Source organism: Halichoerus grypus, chromosome 6 (genome assembly GCF_964656455.1).
Source record: "Halichoerus grypus chromosome 6, mHalGry1.hap1.1, whole genome shotgun sequence".
NCBI classification, from domain to species: Eukaryota; Metazoa; Chordata; class Mammalia; order Carnivora; family Phocidae; genus Halichoerus; species Halichoerus grypus.
The window spans coordinates 26,111,068-26,129,578 of NC_135717.1; the positions used below are offsets into that span (position 1 = coordinate 26,111,068).

General features: G+C 45.1%; 2 protein-coding genes and 1 pseudogene across 2 annotated transcripts in view; 2 read left to right on the forward strand and 1 right to left on the reverse strand.

Annotated features, from left to right (window-relative positions):
- GDE1 (glycerophosphodiester phosphodiesterase 1) overlaps positions 1–871 on the forward strand; it is a 35,437-nt gene extending 34,566 nt beyond the window's left edge. The window contains exon 6 of the mRNA XM_078074763.1: positions 208–871. Coding sequence (XP_077930889.1) covers positions 208–319 — 112 coding nt within the window. The 3' untranslated portion in view covers positions 320–871. The remainder of the gene's footprint in view (positions 1–207) is intronic.
- The window catches only part of TMC5 (transmembrane channel like 5), a 70,945-nt gene that overhangs the window by 6,180 nt on the left and 46,254 nt on the right, over positions 1–18,511 (reverse strand). Inside the window, exons 10-18 of the mRNA XM_078074764.1 lie at positions 17,280–17,435; positions 13,365–13,516; positions 11,116–11,194; positions 10,027–10,124; positions 8,123–8,218; positions 5,429–5,504; positions 5,114–5,247; positions 2,759–2,932; positions 1,019–1,097 (exon numbers count right to left, since the gene is read on the reverse strand). Coding sequence (XP_077930890.1) covers positions 1,019–1,097; positions 2,759–2,932; positions 5,114–5,247; positions 5,429–5,504; positions 8,123–8,218; positions 10,027–10,124; positions 11,116–11,194; positions 13,365–13,516; positions 17,280–17,435 — 1,044 coding nt within the window. The remainder of the gene's footprint in view (positions 1–1,018; positions 1,098–2,758; positions 2,933–5,113; positions 5,248–5,428; positions 5,505–8,122; positions 8,219–10,026; positions 10,125–11,115; positions 11,195–13,364; positions 13,517–17,279; positions 17,436–18,511) is intronic.
- Positions 15,125–16,428, forward strand: LOC118525339 (ubiquitin-conjugating enzyme E2 variant 1 pseudogene; annotated as a pseudogene).

An 18,511-nucleotide genomic window follows, 5' to 3' on the forward strand; every position in this document is an offset into this window, starting at 1 on the left:
TGAAAGGCGGATGGGGAGCCTTATGAAGGGTGGGTCAGGCCAACAAAGCACGGACCCACTGATTACTTTTAACATCACACAAAAATAGACAACTGGACATTTTCTGTCTCAAGGTGATGCTGTAAGAAGTGCATAGCATCATCTCTGAAGTATTCTTGCTAAAACGCTGAATCTGGATTTAATCAGGTTTTTAAATCTCATCACCAGGGTACAGGAAATAAAAAGAAAAAATAAACATGGTAAACACCACGGCAAGGCCACAAATCAGATATATCCAGTAAGAACTACAAGACAAATGACCCGGTTTCTTCAACAATAAATGGCAAGAGAAGAGAGGAGGGGTGAACGATTATAGATGAAAAGAAACAAGAAACATATCAACCAAATGCAACCTGCGGCACTTTCTCAGACCCTGATTTGAACAACCCTACTATAAAAAGACACCTCATGGGACAATCGGGGAAATATGACCATTGATTGCATATGAGCTAATAGTAAGGAATTATTTCTTTTAGGTGCAATGATGGTATTGTGGTTATGTTTTTTAAAAGTTTATATCTCTTAGGTGCATAGAAGTTTTTACAGATAAAATGATATGTCTAGGATTTGCTTTAAAATAATCCAGAGATTTGCAGTGAATAGTTAGTATAGATAAAATAAGAGGATGCAGGCACGTCTGGGTGACTCAGTCAGTTAAGCATCTGCCTTCAGTTCAGGTCATGATCTCAGGGTCCTGGGATCGAGCCCCAGGTTGCGCTCCGGGCTCAATGGGGAGTCTGCTTCTCTCTCTCCCTCTGCCCCACCCCCACTCATGCTCACTCTGTCTCTCTCAAATAAATAAACAAATAATCTTAAAAAAAAAGAGAGTACCCACATGCTGATGGTAGTCGGCACTGCGTGGTGGGCAGGTGTGTGTTCATCATACTATTCTATTTTGGAATATGTCTGGAAGTTCCCATTATAAAATGTTTTTAAAAAATGGTGGGAGGAGGATAACAGAGGGACTAATGGAACTTACATTAATAATCTGTTCATGGAGCAGTCTGATCATAATCTTCCTTCCCTCTGTGATCTGCCAGTAAAGGTAGGTGATGATTCTAGAAGAGAAGAAAAGAAAGAATGACAGACACTTTTGCCAATGTCTTGCAGGCCCCAAATTCCAAAAGAGTGCAAAGAAACTGAGATATTTGCTTGCAAGTGGATTTTGGCCCCACAGTGTTCCCGAAAATTTGTGTCTGGATGAGTTACAGGTTAAATACACCACAGCAATGGTTCTAGGGGCACCTGGGTGGCTCAATCGTTAAGCGTCTGGCTTCGGCTTGGGTCATGATCTCAGGGTACTGGGATCGAGTCCCACATTGGGCTCCCTGCTCAGTGGAGAGTCGGGTTTCCCTTCTCCCTCTGACCCCCCACCCCGCTTGTGCTCTTTCTCAAGTAAATAAAAATAATAATTAAAAAAAAAGAGCAACGGTTCTCAACCCGGCTGCACATGGAATCACGAGAGATGGAAAAAAGACTCATTCCATGACCTCTTCTCAGATCAATTATTCTCATAATCAGTTGTCTGGCAGCGGGCCAGAAAATAGTATTTTCACAAATTACACATGATTCTCATGTGCTGCCAGAGTTTGTAAGTCTGCCCAGTGCTATTCAAACTTCAACGTGATACAAATTTCCTGGGAGTTTGTCAAAATGCAGATTCTGGGGTTCTGTAGGTCTGGGGTAGGGCCCAAGATTCTGGATCTCTAACAAGCTCCCCAGTGAATCAGAAGTGTGATGCAACAAGGCCCTAGGAAAGCTCAGCATTTTAAAGAGGCTAGTGGCAACCTAGTGTAGGGAAGGGAGGGCATGACCGGGAGCGAGGACACCCAGGTTCTAGCCCCTGTGTCACTCACAGGCTGTGCGGCCTGGAGCCTATCTCTGCAAGTCAGTCCATCTCTGTCTCATCACTTCCACCTGCAAACCTGAAAGGCTGCTCTATAAGCAACATCCACTGGTTCCACTAGTCTGTGCTTTTGAGTTGTGTCTCTCTCTCTGTGGAGTTGCAATTTCCAGTGCTATCAGGGCTAGGCTTCTAAAGAGGGACAGCTATTAGCCAACCAATTGTTCATGCAGGAAGATGAACCCGGTCTTGCCAGATCTGTTTTTTCATAAGAAGTCAGAAACCGGCTCAGTCATTAAGCGTCTGCCTTCGGCTCAGGTCATGATCCCAGGGTCCCTGCTCGGCAGGAAGCCTGCTTCTCTCTCTCCCACTCCCCCTGCTTGTGTTCCCTCTCTCGCTATGTCTCTCTCTGTCAAATAAATAAATAAAATCTTTAAAAAAAAAAAGAAGTCAGAAATTGATCGTTTTTATTTGGAAATGGAAGAACGCTATCCTATGTACCAACACTGCCCAACCCATTTGAACGTAATCACAATCTCAGAAAGAATCACACATAAAATTTTCCTAAGCAGTCTCAAATCAAAATTTTCATTTTGTTTTCATGTTATTTCTTAAGAGGGGGCACAGAAGGTATTGCTTTCTTCATAAAACAGGCCAAAAAAAAAAAAAAAAAACCCACAGAAAACAAAAACAAAAAACCTAGGACAAGTAGATAGTAAGTAACTTTTTAAAAAACTCAAGGGCAAAGTCAGGAGCATCCAGAACACTGAGCTAACACTGTAGCCCTTTGCCTTCCTGGCAAACCTCCCCCAGACTCTCCACCAGCAGAGTTAATGGTATGTTTCCCCCTCCAGGTTCCTGAGGTGCTCCACTTACAACACAATGAGGGTGAGGATGAAAAAGAAATGCACACTTCCGATGAGGTTCCGGTAGATCCAAACAACCCACAGGTAGCTGGGCCTTTTACTCAAGGTGTCGATCCAGCCGTAGATGGAGTAAATGAAGAAGGGCAGACCTCGGAAGGGGCCACAGTCAGCTGAAGGTTTCAATCTGGTAAAACAAGGGACAGAGGGGCGCCTGGGTGGCTCAGTTGGTTAAGGGACTGCCTTCGGCTCAGGTCATGATCCTGGAGTCCCGGGATCGAGTCCCGCATCAGGCTCCCTGCTCAGCAGGCAGTCAGCTTCTCCCTCTGACCCTCCCCCCTCCCATGTGCTCTCTCTCTTTCAAATAAATAAATAAATAAAAATCTTTAAAAAAAAAAAAAAAAAACAAGGGACAGAAAAACCTCTCTAGCACAAGACTCAGGTATAGCTTTTTCTAGAATCAAATTGTCCTTTCTGGGCTCTGGACCTAGAACCAGCAATTCTTGCCTGCTGTACATCTACCCTCCTTCCAGAGGAAACCCCCTCCCTCACAGCCTCAGCTGGGATGTTTTATACTCGTGACCTACACTCTGAGGACCTGCTCCCAGACAGCTTCTCACTGGATCTACTGGTCGCCAATCCAAAGAGCAGACGTTGAACTCTGTGATATCCTGGCTTGAAGAAATGAACTGGGTGATCAGATTCTTCTTCTGAGGAATTTGAACTAAGAAATAGGAAGAGGGGACCCTGTGATCTGTGGAAGCTGAAGTTGTGGCAATGGTGGCCACGTGTAGTCAGTTGTTATAAACTAGCAGAAACTAGAGGGAAACTAGGAACTGGTTAGGAAGAGAGAGAAAAGAGAGATACAAAGACATCGTAAAACAGAGGAGCCTCCCCTGAAGCCACTTGAGTTCCTGATGGTTCCAGTTCTGCTTACATCCTAAAAGTCAACTCCGTCGTTCGTTCATTCATTCATTCATTCACTCATTCATTCTATAAAAGTTTACTGCACCTGTACGAGGTGCTGTGCTAGGTACTAAGCCTTGGGGATTCCATAGTAAACAAGACAGACATGGACTCTGCCCTCTCGGGTTTACATTTTAGTAAGAAAGATGGACAACTAGGGACACCTGGGTGGCTCAGTCGGTTAAGTAGTCTGCCTTCAGCTCAGGTCATGATCCCAGGGTCCTGGGATCGAGTCCCGCATCAAGCTCCCTGCTCAGAGGGGAGTCTGTTTCTCCCTATCCCTCTGCCCCTCCCCCTGCTCGCGTGCTCTCTCTTTCTCTCTCAAATAAATAAATAAATCTTTTAAAAAATAAAAAAATAAACTATGAAAAAAAAGAAAGATGAACAACTAATGAGTAATGATTAAACAAAGATTCAAATGAAGGCATTTCTGACCATGAGCGATGGAATGAAGAGACAAGAGGTGGAACCGACATAGATAAGCAGGGTCCCTTCTGAGCCAAGAACCAGAGGGCGGGCAGAAGGCCACCAAGCAAAGGGAGTCGGGAGAACACTTCAGAGGACTCCACCCTGTGTCAGGAGAGGCTCACAGGGTCCCAGGCGTGAAGCAAGAGCCATTAGGATGAAGGAAGGTGGAGCCAAAGTGGGCTGAGGTTGGAGAGCTAGGAGGGAACCAGCTCAAGCAGGGCATTTCCGTTCATTTCACTCGCTCAAGTTCTGTCCCCATTCTGGGAAGTTGCAGTCCTTCCAGGAAGTGAGGAAGCTGTGCCAAGTCACCTGATGGGTGGTGACCGAACCAAGAGCTACTCCCTCCCTTGGTTGTTTTGTCTGCTGATTTCCAAGGGAACTTGGGTTAAACAATGTACTAAGCGTTGTCTTCTCACTCTGATGTTTTGACATCTGGGGTCTTATTGACCCTGGAGAGATAGCCCTTGATCCAGAGCCCATATCCCACCCTCCACCTACTCTATCAGGCTCTCACACTCAGGGTCACTATCCCCCTGCCCTGATCACCCCAGAGCCAGGTACCAGACAACTCCAGTCAGCCCCTTTACCTCAAAACCCACTGAAATTGTTCCAATTAGCCAATCCTAAACCTGCGTACCCCGCCTTGCTCTTTCCTTCCCACCGAAACCACAATAAAGGCTCTTGCTCACATTTTCTCCTCACTCCCTCTGCGTCCTGACCAACCCTGGGGCTTCCTCATGTGGCCCTCCGTGGCGTGGTATTCCCACCCGCCACCACCACTTCTACTGGGGTCTGAGAACAACAAATCATCTTTCAACAGCATTCGCCTTCTGATCTGCTGGCCTCACCATACCTTAATAATAATAAAGCCGACATGTTAAAACACTCACCCACCCCATCTCTAAGACCTCACCACAAGGCCACTATCTCCTACCTCCAAATGGTGATGGCTAGGGTGCACAAGACCCCGGTGAAGGATGGGAAAAAGAGCAAGAAGATGAAGAATGTCATCATCTGTGAGGCTCGCCAGGCTTTGCTGGGAGGCTGGAAATTCATCATCAGGCTGATCTGAAGAGAGAGAAATGGCCACCTCCCATCTGTGGTCAGAGAAGCAGGGACCCCAGCCAGGCACCGGCTTCCTGACCCCCTTCCCGGCACCACCCCCCGCCACCCCCAACGCAATTCCAACCACCACGGGGTCACATGGGACTGAGAGAGGCTAATCGATTCCAACTTCAGACTGACTCACATTTTTGACGTAAAACATGATGAAAAGAGTAATCATTTGGATAAAGGGCAGCAGAGGGCAGAAGAAGGTTCCAATCCTATGAGGGAGAAAGAGTGTCAGAGGTCAGGGGGAGACACGCAGAGTGGGGAGCGGGGGCAGATACAGGGTGTGCAGGGAAGGGAAAGAGGGTGTTACGGGGTGAACCGTGTTTCTCCAAAATGCATACGCTGGAGTCCTAACCCCTAATACCTCGGAATGTGATTATATTTGGAGATAGGGCCTTTAAAGAGTTAATTAAGGTACAGCGAGATCACTAGGGTGGGCCCTAATGCAATCTGACTAGTGTCCTTCAAAGAAGAGATTAGGACACAGATACGCACAGAGGAACCATGTGAGGACACTGGGAGAAGGTGCCATCTACAGGCCAAGCACAGAGGTCTCCGAAGAAACCAACCCTCGAACACCTTGATCTTGGACTTCTGGCGTCCAGAATCGTGAGGAAATGTTGTTAAGCCACCCCGTCTGTGGTACTCTGTTATGGCAACCCTAACAAACAAATACAGAGGGAGAGTGCTCTGTCCCCCTGCAAACCAGGGAAATCCCCACCGTACCCAGGATCCTCAGCTGCTCTCTTCCCAGCTTTGGAAAAGAGATTTTGCAGAAAGTACCACCCACATACCACCAAATGGCCTTCAGCAAGCCCTAACCTAGGTGTCCCGAATGTGGGACATGTCCCTCTCCTCCCTCCATGGCAGTAAAGAAGGTCTGAGGTCCTGCAGGGACACTCATTAAACTGCACTGGGTTACACATGAGAAGGACATTCCCCTCAATTCTCCCTAACACTCCTGAGTAGAGATTTCCAAGAGAAGAAAATCTCACTTTGGTGGGCCTAACACTTGCCAACCTCCCTTTTTTTCCTAAAAGAAAGGGTGGGGACAAGCTTTAAACTGAGAACCTTGGCAGACAGGAGCACCCAGCTAGAATTTGACTGTTTGTGATAGGCTTGGTTTTATTTTATTTTTTAAAGTGACTGACATTTTTCTTTAAGTGATCTCTATGCCAGAGATGGGGCTCGAACCCACGACACTGAGATCAAGAGTCGGATGCTCTACCAACTGAGCCAGACAGGTGCCCTGGTTTGATTTACTTTTCAAGTTACTTGAAGTTTCTCTCAAATGACACAGGTTTTCCATTTATGGTTGTAAAATAAAGACTCCTTTAACAATGTATTTAGGGGCATCTGGGTCGCTCAGTCGGTTAAACGTCTGCCTTTGGCTCAGGTCGTGGTCCCAGGGTCCTGGGATCGAGTCCCATGTCGGGCTCCCTGCTCAGCGGGAAGCCTGCTTCTCCCTCTCCCACTCCCCCTGCTTGTGTTCCCTCTCTCGCTGTGTCTCTCTCTGTCAAATGAATAAATAAAATCTTTAAAGAATAAATAAAATAAAATAAAACCAGTACAGGTGATATGTAGACATGCCAAAAAATAGACAAGCTGGTGTGCAAAAGACACTTACATCACCTCATCTCTACCATCGTCCCTAACATACACTCCCTTTCTGTTGTCTTCTTTTTTGTTATAGAGAGAGAAAGAAAGAGAGAGTGAGCAAGGGAGGGGCAGAGACAGAATGCCAAGCAGGCTCCACACCAGCACGGAGCCGACAAGGGCTCGATCTCACGACCCCGAGATCATGACCTGGGCTGAAACCAAAAGCTGGATGCTCCACCGACTGAGCCACCCAGGCACCTTTCCCTTATCTTCTTTTAAAGCTCATGAGCAAAGGCAATCTTCTCCTAAAAAGCACAGAGGTTAAATCTATAATTGCCGTGGAGAAAGGAAAGGATACATGGGTTTTCAGTTGTGCTTATTTACAGTTTATTAACACAAACCGTAAAGGCCCAGAAGTAATAATGGCCACCTCTGATTGGAACTTTTCCCCCCCTCATGGCTAACATTTCCCTTTGGAACCTTCAGCAAGTGATCCGTAGTATGAGCACTTGGTGTCTAGGGTTCAAAAACCCGGCCAAAGTAAGCACTCGATAAATGGAAATATATTGTTATTATCATATCAGCTGATTTATGAACATCATTTAATTAAACAATCTAAGAGTGTTCATATGTGCCATAAGATTGAATTGAAAGCAGGGTCTCAAAGAGACATTTGCATACCCATAATCATAGCAGCATTATTCACAGTAACCAAGAGGTAGAAGCAACCCAAAGGTCCCTCCATGGATGAATGGATAAACAAAATGTGGTATATCCATGCAATGGGATATTATTCACTCTTACAAAGGAAGAAAGTACTGATGTATGCTACAATATGTAGAACCCGAAGAACATTATGCTAAGTGAAATAAGCCAGGCACAAAAAGATAAATTCCGTATGATTCCGCTGACATAATGTATCTAGAGTAGTCAAACTCATAGAGACAGAAAAGAGAGTGCTGGTTGCCAGGGGCTGGGGAAGGGGGAACTGGGGAGTTCTTGCTTAATGGGTAGGGAGTTTCAGCTTTGCAAGATGAAAAGAGTTCTGGAGATCTGTTGCACAGCTATGTGAATAGACACGACTCAACTGTACATTTAGAAAAGGTTCAGATATTATATGACGCATTTTCCTACCACAGTTTTTTTTAAAGTGCTCATAAAGGTGACAATACCCACAATATCCCCACTTACAAAATATTTCTGAGTCAGTCTGAAGATTTTCAAAACTTACCACACCAGAGTTTGTGCATAGATCAGTTCCAGGACGTTCCTGGCAATGTCAAACTCTTGTAAGCCAAGGCTTGTGATAAACTGCATTCCAATGAGTCTGTGAAAACATCACTGAGTTTAGTACCCAAATCATCAACTCTCTCCTTCAAAAGATTCCCCACAATCAACAAAGTAGAGCCTCACAAGTTTGGAATAAAGTCCTAAGTTCCCTTGCAAATGTTTGAAAGGTTCCAAGTACAAGCATATTTTCAAAGAAATAATTGAAGGAATTGAGGGAAAATGGAATTAATACAATGCATTTGAATAGAGGTACTGCTGAAGTGGTTTAAAAAAATTCTAGAGGGGTGCCTGGGTGGCTCAGGTTAAGCATCTGACTCCCGATTTTGGCGCAGGGTTGTGAGATTGAGCCCCGCATCAGGCTCCATGCTGGGCATGGATCCTGCTTAAGATTCTCTCTCTCCCTCTCCCTCTGCCCCTCTTTCTAAAAAAAAGAAAAATTCTAGAGAACCTTATTTAAGTTATCCCTCCTGTTATTTAAATAGTTAATTATAAGCTAACAATAGATATTCTTTAAATGAGATCACTATTAAAATTATCCTATTATCTCATTTATACCACTCTTTGCTTATTCAACCTTTTTCTCAGGGACCAGATAAATTCAGAACCTCCGAACCCAAATAAACTGAACATTTTTCCATTTCTGGTTACTGCTATTGGATTAATAGTGCTTGCCTGTTTTCTAAATCCACAAGAGGAAGCCAAGGTCTCCATTTATTCTGAGGAAACTTGAGACCACTTTGAATTCTTCATACAGAGAGGATGCCAATTAAAAAAAAAATTGCCATGAAAAAAACAAAAACAAAAAAACCTCCCCACCTTTACATCCAGACCCTGAACAGAGGCTGTAATGAAAGTGAGTTTGGGCAGACTGAGTGAGGAGATTGGGCATGCAACCTACCCACCGAGGAAAGAATCTTTATGTTATGCCATCTTATCATGGGGGCAGCTCGAAGAAACGTGTGTCTATAAGGAACGAGATGCTCGGCATATTATTAACAAATAAATGAATAAATCAATAAAAGAGGACTATATATGGGTCAATGATTACACTGCCTCAATTCTGTATACCTGGCATCTGAAATAACAATCAGCATAATAATCAAATTCAATTAAATGAATCATGACATAAATCTAGATGTACTGTTAGGGAAAGATACCACAGCAGAGTTTTAAGATTAATAAGAGCACACACCACAATGATTTTCATTGTGACCCCATTTTTGTCTTTGAAATTATATAATACACACACACATACACAAAGCAGTATGTGCACAGAAAAATCTGGAAGGATAAAATTATCTATGGTGGAGGGGCGCCTGGGTGGCTCAGTCGTTAAGCGTCTGCCTTCGGCTCAGGTCATGATCCCAGGGTCCTGAGATGGAGCCCCGCATCGGGCTCCCTGCTCCGTGGGAAGCCTGCATCTCCCTCTCCCGCTCCCCCTGCTTGTGTTCCCTCTCTCACTGTGTCTCTCTGTCAAATAAATAAATAAAAAATCTTAAAAAAAAAAAATTATCTATGGTGGGAAGTTCTCAAATGACTTTCAGTTTCTATGTTTTATTTCTAGCCCTTTTTTTTTTTTCAAGAGAAGGTTGTAAAGGGCTAGCTGAACCAAATGAACTTGGACAACAGGACTGTCAGATAAAAGTGAAATATCAGTTAATTCAGAAAGAATCAGTATCCCAAAGAATGAAAGGCAGACTTCTAACAGTGCACACTAAAGTATATAAGGGATACTTATGTACTAAGTATATGAGTATAAAGGATACCCATACTTCCTGCTCAGCCAAGACTATGGCTCTGGTTCCAACATCAGGTATTAATTACTCAAGGCTGACAAATATTTACCTCCTCAGGAACTCGCCCAGGAAGGAATCAGCTAAAGAGAACACAAAATCCATCAGATGGAGTCGGTAGATTTCCTGGCCAATGAGGGTTTCCCAACACTGAAAGGCAAACAAGAGTCAGGAGATGTGAAGCGGCTTTGCTTCTTGCTCAATTTCCATCTGTTCCTGGCATCCTGCACTCATCAGGACATGGCTGGTGGCTCGGTCTGACCAAGTCCTTGTGTGCACAGAAAAGCAGACCCACTCTAGGCAGAGATGCACCATTAACTTGTTGAGTTTGTTTTCAAGGGTGTTTATTCCCTTTCTGTGCCCCTTCTTCCCCCGGTAAGTCTTGCCCCCCACATGTGCCCCAAACTTTCCCTTCTCATTATCTCTCCTCTTAAAACTTTTCATCCCTGTCCTATGCCCTCTGGATCCCATTTCTCAGCCAGGGAGAGCAGAACGCATCGATGGCAATAATGCCTTCACTTGTTTTATTAACCTCATGAAAATTCATTAATATCTGCCTGACTAAGAAAGTGCCCTAGGGGGGCGCCTGGGGGGCTCAGTCGTTAGGTGTCTGCCTTTGGCTCAGGTCATGATCCCAGAGTCCTGGGATCGAGCCCCACATCCAGCTCCCTGCTCAGCGGGGAGTCTGCCTCTCCCTCTGCCTGCCGCTCCCCTCTGCTTGTGCTCCCTCTCTCTCTCTCTCTCTGTCAAATAAATAAATAAAATCTTAAAAAAGAAAAAAGAAAGTGGCCTAGGAGTTTAGCAGGCTAGCACAAACTGGAAGGCTGAATTAGTCAGTTCATGAAACTGATAGCCAATTACCTGTGCAGGAAGTCAGTGCTATGAGCTGATGGACTGAGAGCTTTTAGATTTGGCTGAACAAGGAGAAGGAGGTTTTGAGTGCACAGCCCAAGGGTGGATGGATGGATGGATGGATGGAGGGATGGATGGATAAATGGATAGATAGATGAATGGAAGGATAATATGATATCTACTCTAAGATCATGAGTAGAAACTCTGAGAAACCAGAGAAACTCACTTCTTCCCTGATGGTCAAAAGTTAAGAAACCAAACTCAAGGCAGAACAGCATAGATATCTCACCTCTTCACCAGCCTGGGCCACAATGTTGAGCCAATAGTAACAAAGAATTCCAATGATTGATATTTTCAGAAAGATATTTCTAGATAACAGAAGAGAAAACAACTATCATTACCTTCCATGACAGTCATTAGTACTGTTTGCCAATATGTCCTTTTGTTCATGTGGTAGGACCGAAATTTCTGCTCCCCTCTGGTTTGAGTGGGGCCATAGGGCTAGTTCTGGCAAATGAGTTGTGAGCAGAAGTGATGTGTGTCACTTTGTGCCACTTCTAGGCTGCAGGATTTAAATGCCAATGACACTCTCTGGAACTCACTGTCTTCCCTCTGAAATGGCCATCAGCAATATTTGAGATGGTTGCTGCTCTCAGCCTGGATCCCGGCATGAATGACATGACCAAAACCCCCTGCCATCCACAAGGGTCATACAGTATGAGCAAGAAATAAATCTTTGTGTTCTAAGCCACTGCCACTGAGAAGAGAGGGGATGTTTGTTACTGCAGCATAACCTAATTTATATCAACTGATATACCCTCTTTCGGTGCATCTCCAAACTATCTGATTTCACTTCTCATTGACTATAATAACAGTAAACATACATACTATTCACTGGGTGCTGACCATGGACAGTACACTGTGTTAAGAACTTTACTGAATCACCTTAGTCTTTACAAGTTAATGTTTACAACTTTATAACTCTTAATACTTACAACTCTATCATCACATAGATAGTATTTTATGTCTATCTTACTGACGAAGAAACTGAAGCTCAGAGGTGAAACAATTTGTCCAAGGTCACACAGCTTCCGAGGGGCATGACAAAGATTGAAACAGAGAACCATCTGCTCTAACCCCCTGAGCTCTTAAACCCAGTCATTTTGCCTTAAATCAACACGTGCCGGTTTTAATAGGGCTTCAGCATTGGTGTGGCAACAATTGTGTGCCTCTAGACCAGTGGTTCTCAAAGTGTGTCCTCCAACCCAGTAGCATCGGCCTCATCTGTAAACTTGCTAGAAAGGCAAATTTTCAGGCCCCACCCAAGAGCTACTGAATCAGAAACTCTGGGGACAGGGCCAAGCAATCCCTTCAGGTAATTCTGGTATATGCTGAAGGTTGAGAATCATTGTGTTAGACAGTGAGTTTCATGAAGGAAGGAAACTGGATCTTTTTCAATGCCAGGTCCCTAATCTCTTGCTCATACCTAGCTCGCAGTAGACCCTCAATATCTCCTGGATTAATGAGTTAGTGTACCTTTACTGCAGGGTAGCTCCATGTTAAACTTGAGAAAACATACTCATCTAAGCTGAGAAAAGCTCATCTTATATCAAAAAGAATTGCCTATTTCGAACCTTTCCCATTTCCTCTTCATGCAGAGAAGATTTTGAACATTTTGAATATTTTGTGAAGCAGTACAAGTGGCTGATGTCTACGAAAAGTCCATTAACCTCTTTATGTGATCAGGAAAAACACAAATAGCAAAGTGATTGGTTCAAAATGGCCCACTAAACACACAGGTCTACCAGCTCTCCATCCAAATTCTCCAAATGCTGTTGGAGAGCTGGTCAGGACTCAGATCTCAGAGGCATGGAAGGCAAAGGCTCTCGAATTGATCAGTAAAGAAACTCAATTTGCATTGGACAGACCTATTATTATAAACACCACCATAACCAGGAACTGGTCAGGGAACTAACCAGAAGAAGGAATAAGGACAAAATTTGGGTAATTTTATACTTTGTTTATCAGAACCCTGGGTTCACCTCTAGCGCAAAAAGTGATGTGTGTCCCAGCCAATGAATTGCCAAAAGTACCCTCTCTACCTCCATATGGGTGTCTGAATTACATAAATGCCTCTCTTCCTCCCAGCTGAGGCAGTGGCTATCCGGGCTTACAGCTTGACTAATGGGAACACTGGATAAATTTCAGTCCCCACGCAGCTCCTCAGCCAGGAGCCTTTCTGCAGTCCACAACATACACATCTGTACATCTCATAACTGAGACCTATGTTAAACCTCAGGCTGATCGCAATCGGGAAAGATAAGCCCTTACTTTGAGCAAAAGGCAGATGGACTACTCCGTATTTTCTGAGCGCCTTTTGGATTTTCTGGCAATGAACCCCCACCACACGAACACACTATTCTTGGAACTCTTTCTGGAAAACAGCACTTTGGTACTTGAGCCTAACCCTTTCTAGCTCCCACCTCATTGCCCTCCATGGAAATGGAGGCTGGTGTTGGAGGCGGCGGACACACCTACCGGATCAGAAGGGTATAGACCTCGTGCCGTGGCATCTCGTACCGCTCCACAAGCCTGAACAGGGAGTAGAGGCGTGGCACTGCCAGGTTGATGCAGGACACAATGAAAGGCAGCAACAGTACTGCCCCAGGGTCCTTGTGCTTCTTCAGGAACTGCAGGGGATGGAAGGAAAGAATTGAGAGGCCGAGGTGCACTGAACTCCTCTCGGCCTCCCACAGGAGACTGCCCACAATGGGGAAACCCCAGGAGTAGCTCCTCAGGGGTTCTTGAGCACTTACCCTGAGCCAAGCATCACCCACATGACTGTGTGTAATCCTCACGACAGCCCGGCAGGTAGATATGAATAGACTTACCTGATGGGCAAACTGAGGCCCAGAGAGGCAAAAATGTTTGCCCAGGGTCACCCACTAGGGGCTGGCAGATTTGAACCAGGTCCATGTGTCTTAGGGCCCTGAACGCAAACAGCCATCCTGTGACTTTACCATCCTCAGCAAGAGGTCTAGGGCCACGAGAAGGTGCTCCCTGGCTGTCAGAGCAAAACCTTAAATCTGGTGAAGCTACAGTACGTGGGTATTGATCACTGTAGCATGTTTCCTCCCCTATCCTGGGTGGCCCTGTTCATCTTCACCGGGCTTTGCTGTCCTTGGGTGCTGAATTAGGGGAAAGGGGGGGCCTCTGCCAGCCCACGCCGTACCTTTGTATGAGGTCCAGAGAGACACCCCTTCCTTCATATGGATGTGACACCCTGGCATTTGGCTCAGAGTGGGGGCTAGGGTGCCCCTCTGCCAGGCATCCTTGGAGTAAGGGATTCCAGTGGATTTTTCTTCTGTCTCCCACTACCCCCTCCCCCACCCCCAGGCCTGACCCTGCCTCCCTTTACGTCTGGAAGGTTTTGGAATGCCCCGCTTGCACTTTTGGCGGTATTTCTGTAGCCATGGATCCAAACGCCGCCCCCTCCCCATGCTTATAAGCCACATGAGGAGCCAGAGGCATAGCTTCTCTGAGCTTCTTTTCCCTGTCTGTATAATGAGGAGATTATCGTGTAACCCATAGAGTTATTTGAAGAATTAAATGAGAGCGAGGGCACCTGGGTGGCTCAGTCTGTTAAGCGTCTGACTCTCAACGTCGGCTTGGGTCATGATCTCAGGGTTGTGGGATCGAGCCCTGCAGCCGGCTCCATGCTCAGTGGGGAGTCTGCTTAAGATTCTCTCTCCCTCTGCCCTTCCCTCCACTCTCTCTCTCTCTAATAAATAAATCTTTAAAGAAAAAGAATTAAATGAGACCAAATAAGGCAAAGTCTGGCCCCTGAATAACACAGGTAGGACACCATTCACAGGAAATGATAGTTGCCAATGAGTATGACCCCTGGAGTGGTACAAGGTTGTTCCTGCCTGGCATAGGGCAGACGTTCAAACAACAGGAATGACTCCACTCTGCCTCCTCACCTCCTTAGCTGCCCTCCTTCACTTCAGGTGGGTGTAGAGGAAAGCTTCCAGGTGAAGAAGAAACTCACAAGTCTTCTTTATGCCTACAGCTGCCTGGTCACAGTTTGCATCCTAAGTAGACATTGCTAAGCCCTTAAGCATTGAGACTTAATTTCCCCTCTTTCAGGGCACACCTTAATATGGTTAATGGCAAACCCTTAGATTTATATAATCCCACATCCATTTTCTTGCTGGCTTCTCCTTTACTTATTCAGCCATTTGGTTGAGCACCTATTATGTATGAGGTATTGAGTCTGGAGCCCAGCTACCAGACAAATGTATAAACAGGTATTTTCAATACCACCCATGACAAGGGCACAGGAAAAGCCTGTAGAGTCAGGAACACTCAACTCAGTCTAGTGAAGGTGATGGTGGTGAGGAAATGACACTGTGCTGAGGTCTAGAGAAGGAGAAGTTTGCCAGATAACAGAATTAGGGGACGTGGGGTGGACAATGAACTGCATGTTTCCCACCTAGAGATAAGGAAATGCATGATATGTTCAGGGAACTGTGTTCAGTTCAGCATTTAGTGTTGCTGGTGTGTAGGATATGGGTAGTTGTGGGGTGTTGAGACTAGAGATGTGGGCAGGGTCAGATCATATAAGATCTGTCAATCATGCCATGGAGGATAGATTTTATATTAGGAGTAACATGAAGCCATTAAAGAAAGTGACATGGGGCGCCTGGGTGGCTCAGTCATTAAGTGTCTGCCTTCAGCTCAGGTCATGATCCCAGGGTGCTGGGATCAAGCCCCGCATTGGGCTCCCTGCTCTGCGGGAAGCCTGCTTCTCCCTCTCCCACTCTCCCTGCTTGTGTTCCCTCTCTCGCTGTGTCTCTCTCTGTCAAATAAATAAATAAAATCTTTAAAAAAAATTAAATTAAAATTAAAAAAATAAAGAAAGTGATGTAATCGGACTAACCTGTACCACAATTCAAGAGGTCAGCAAACTGGCTACAATTAGCCCCACTTTCCAAGGGATTTGAAAGCCAAAACCTACAGAAAAACAGTACTTTGCCCAGATCACCCAGCTAATTAGTCTCCGAGTTCACATCACTAGGAAAAAAAGAAAAAAAAAAAAAGCTAACATTCCTTCACCACCCACAGTACTGGACACTGAGGAGATTCTTCACAAAACTTTTCTCTGGTCCTGACCACACACCTACAAAGCCAAGTCCAATCATTCCTGTTTTGCAAGTGAGGAATACAGGGCTCAGAAAGGTTAAATCGGGAAGAAGGGGCTGGCCTTCGAGTGACAGCGACGCAAGATGGCAGCCACCAGGGGCTTGGACAATTTATGAAAACCGAATATACAGCCTTAAAATAGAATGTGGATCTAAATACCCAGAAGCACCCCCCCTTTGTAAGATTTGTAACAAAAATTAATATGAATGGAGTTAATAGTTCTAATGGAGCGGTGGACCCAAGAGCCATATCAGTGCTAGCAAAATGGCAGAATTCATAAAGCATCAAAGTTGTCCTGCAAGAGCTCCAGCGCCTAATGATGTCTAAAGAAAACATGAAACTCCCTCAGCCGCCCGAAGGACAGTGTTACAGCAATTAATCAAAAAGAGAAACCACAGGGGCACCTGGGTGGCTCAGTGGTTAAGCGTCTGCCTTCGGCTCAGGTCATGATCCCAGGGTCCTGGGATCGAGCCCCGCATCGGGCTCCCTGCTCGGCGGGAAGCCTGCTTCTCCCTCTCCCACTCCCCCTGCTTGTGTTCCCTCTCTTGCTGTCTCTCTCTCTGTCAAAAAATAAATTAAAAAATATTTTAAAATTTTAAAAAATTGAAAAATTTTTTTAAAATTAAAAAAAAAAAGAGAAACCACAGGCCCTTTTCCCTCCCCCCCATTCGATTTAAGCAGTCATTTTCCACAGTAGCACATTTTCTAGATACGTCTTGTAGACCTCAAAGTACTGGAAAGGAAGCTCCCATTCAAAGGCAATTTATCTTAAGATACTGTAAACGATACTAATTTTTTGTCCATTTGAAATATATAAGTTGTGCTATAACAACAACAACAAAAAAGAAACAAAGGTTAAATCGTTCACAAAAGTCCATCAGATCACAATACTTCCTGAGTATCTACTTAGAGCCGGGGGCAGTGGGAAGCATTAGGGATATAATAAGGAAAGAAGAAACCCAAAATCCCAGGTCTGTGGTCCCAGTGCTCATCTCTCCACTGGCCCAGAGCTTCTCTCCTGAGGTGTGCACACACATCACTTGGGGACATGGTAAGGATGGATTCTGAGTCCATGGGCCAAGGGAGGGACCCAAGATTCTGCATTTTTTTCACAAGGTTCCAGCTGATGTCAATGCTACTGGCCATGGAGTCTGTGAGTACTAGCTCTACACTGCTCTCCCCTCCAGCATCCCATCCCTTCACCTGGTTCTGTGCTCTGGACTCTGGGGCTCCCTCCCCTGTGGTTACCTCTGAGTTGTTCTCAGCCAGGTAATAAACAGCTACGCAGCAGGCAACCGCCACTCCAGTAGAGACAACCCAGGCCGCCAGGTGGGCAGAGAAGCGGATCAGCTGCTGAGTGAGCCTTAACTTGACATTCTCCTGACGGATTTCTGACAGGTTTTCCTACAAACACAAGGAAGTCAAGCTGGCCCACAGGACCCTCTCCACTGTTAGCAAAGACTCTCCGGGTGAATCTCTGTCACTTCGGGACACAAACCCACCCCAGATCCACAGAAGAAAGAAAGGGGAAAGTTCATGTCGGATGTGGATTATGAGAGACCCATGGGAAAATCTCAAACGGACCAAGAACCCCCATCATGGCGTCAAACACTTTTTCCATCTTAGAGGACTGGGACCGTGCTCTTGAGAAAAGTGCTTTGAAGTCATGAAACTCTTTTTTGAAGAATAGGCTGGGTATCTACACCAAGGAAGTTAGCATCTTCAAACCTCTTGTCAAAGCTCCTTTGCTAATAATAAATTCTGCTTCCTCTTTCTTTTCTTTTTTTTTTTCTATTTCACCCAACACCCGCCCCCCCCCCCCCGCAACCTCCCATCTGGCAACCACCAGTTTGTTCTCTGTATTTAAGAGTCTGGGTTTGGTTTTTTTTGTTTGTTTATGGGGTTTTTTTCCTCTTTCTCTTTAATAAGTTTTTTTCTACAGACCAGGGTTTCTCAACCTCGGCATTAGTAACATTTTCAGCCCTTTTTCTGTGTTGTGACAACTTTCCTGTGTATTGCAGGATGTTTAGCAACATCCCGGCCTCCACCCACTAGACACCAGTAGCCCCCTCACCCTCACTGTGACAATCAAAAAAGTCTCCAGATATTGCCATATGTCCCCTGAGGGGCAAAACCATCCTGAGTTGAAAACCACTGGAAAAAATATTAAACTTGAAACTGTGAGGTCAAGAAGCATTTACACTTAACATTTTGATATAAATCCCTCAACTACCCTCCAGTAAGCTCGTACCAACTACAGAGTGAAAAGGGTCATTCCCTAAACCATCACCAGCACTTAGGCATTAGGAATATTTTTAGGTGTTTTTGGTTCAGTTAGTTTGTTTGTTTCTTTTCTTTCTTTCTTTTTTTTTTTTTTGCCAGACTCCGGACCACCAAAAAAAAAATCATTATCACTTTAAGAAAAGTTATAGACATACTGAAGGAAGTTGGCTCTGGGAAGGTGTGCACAGCAAGCTCGC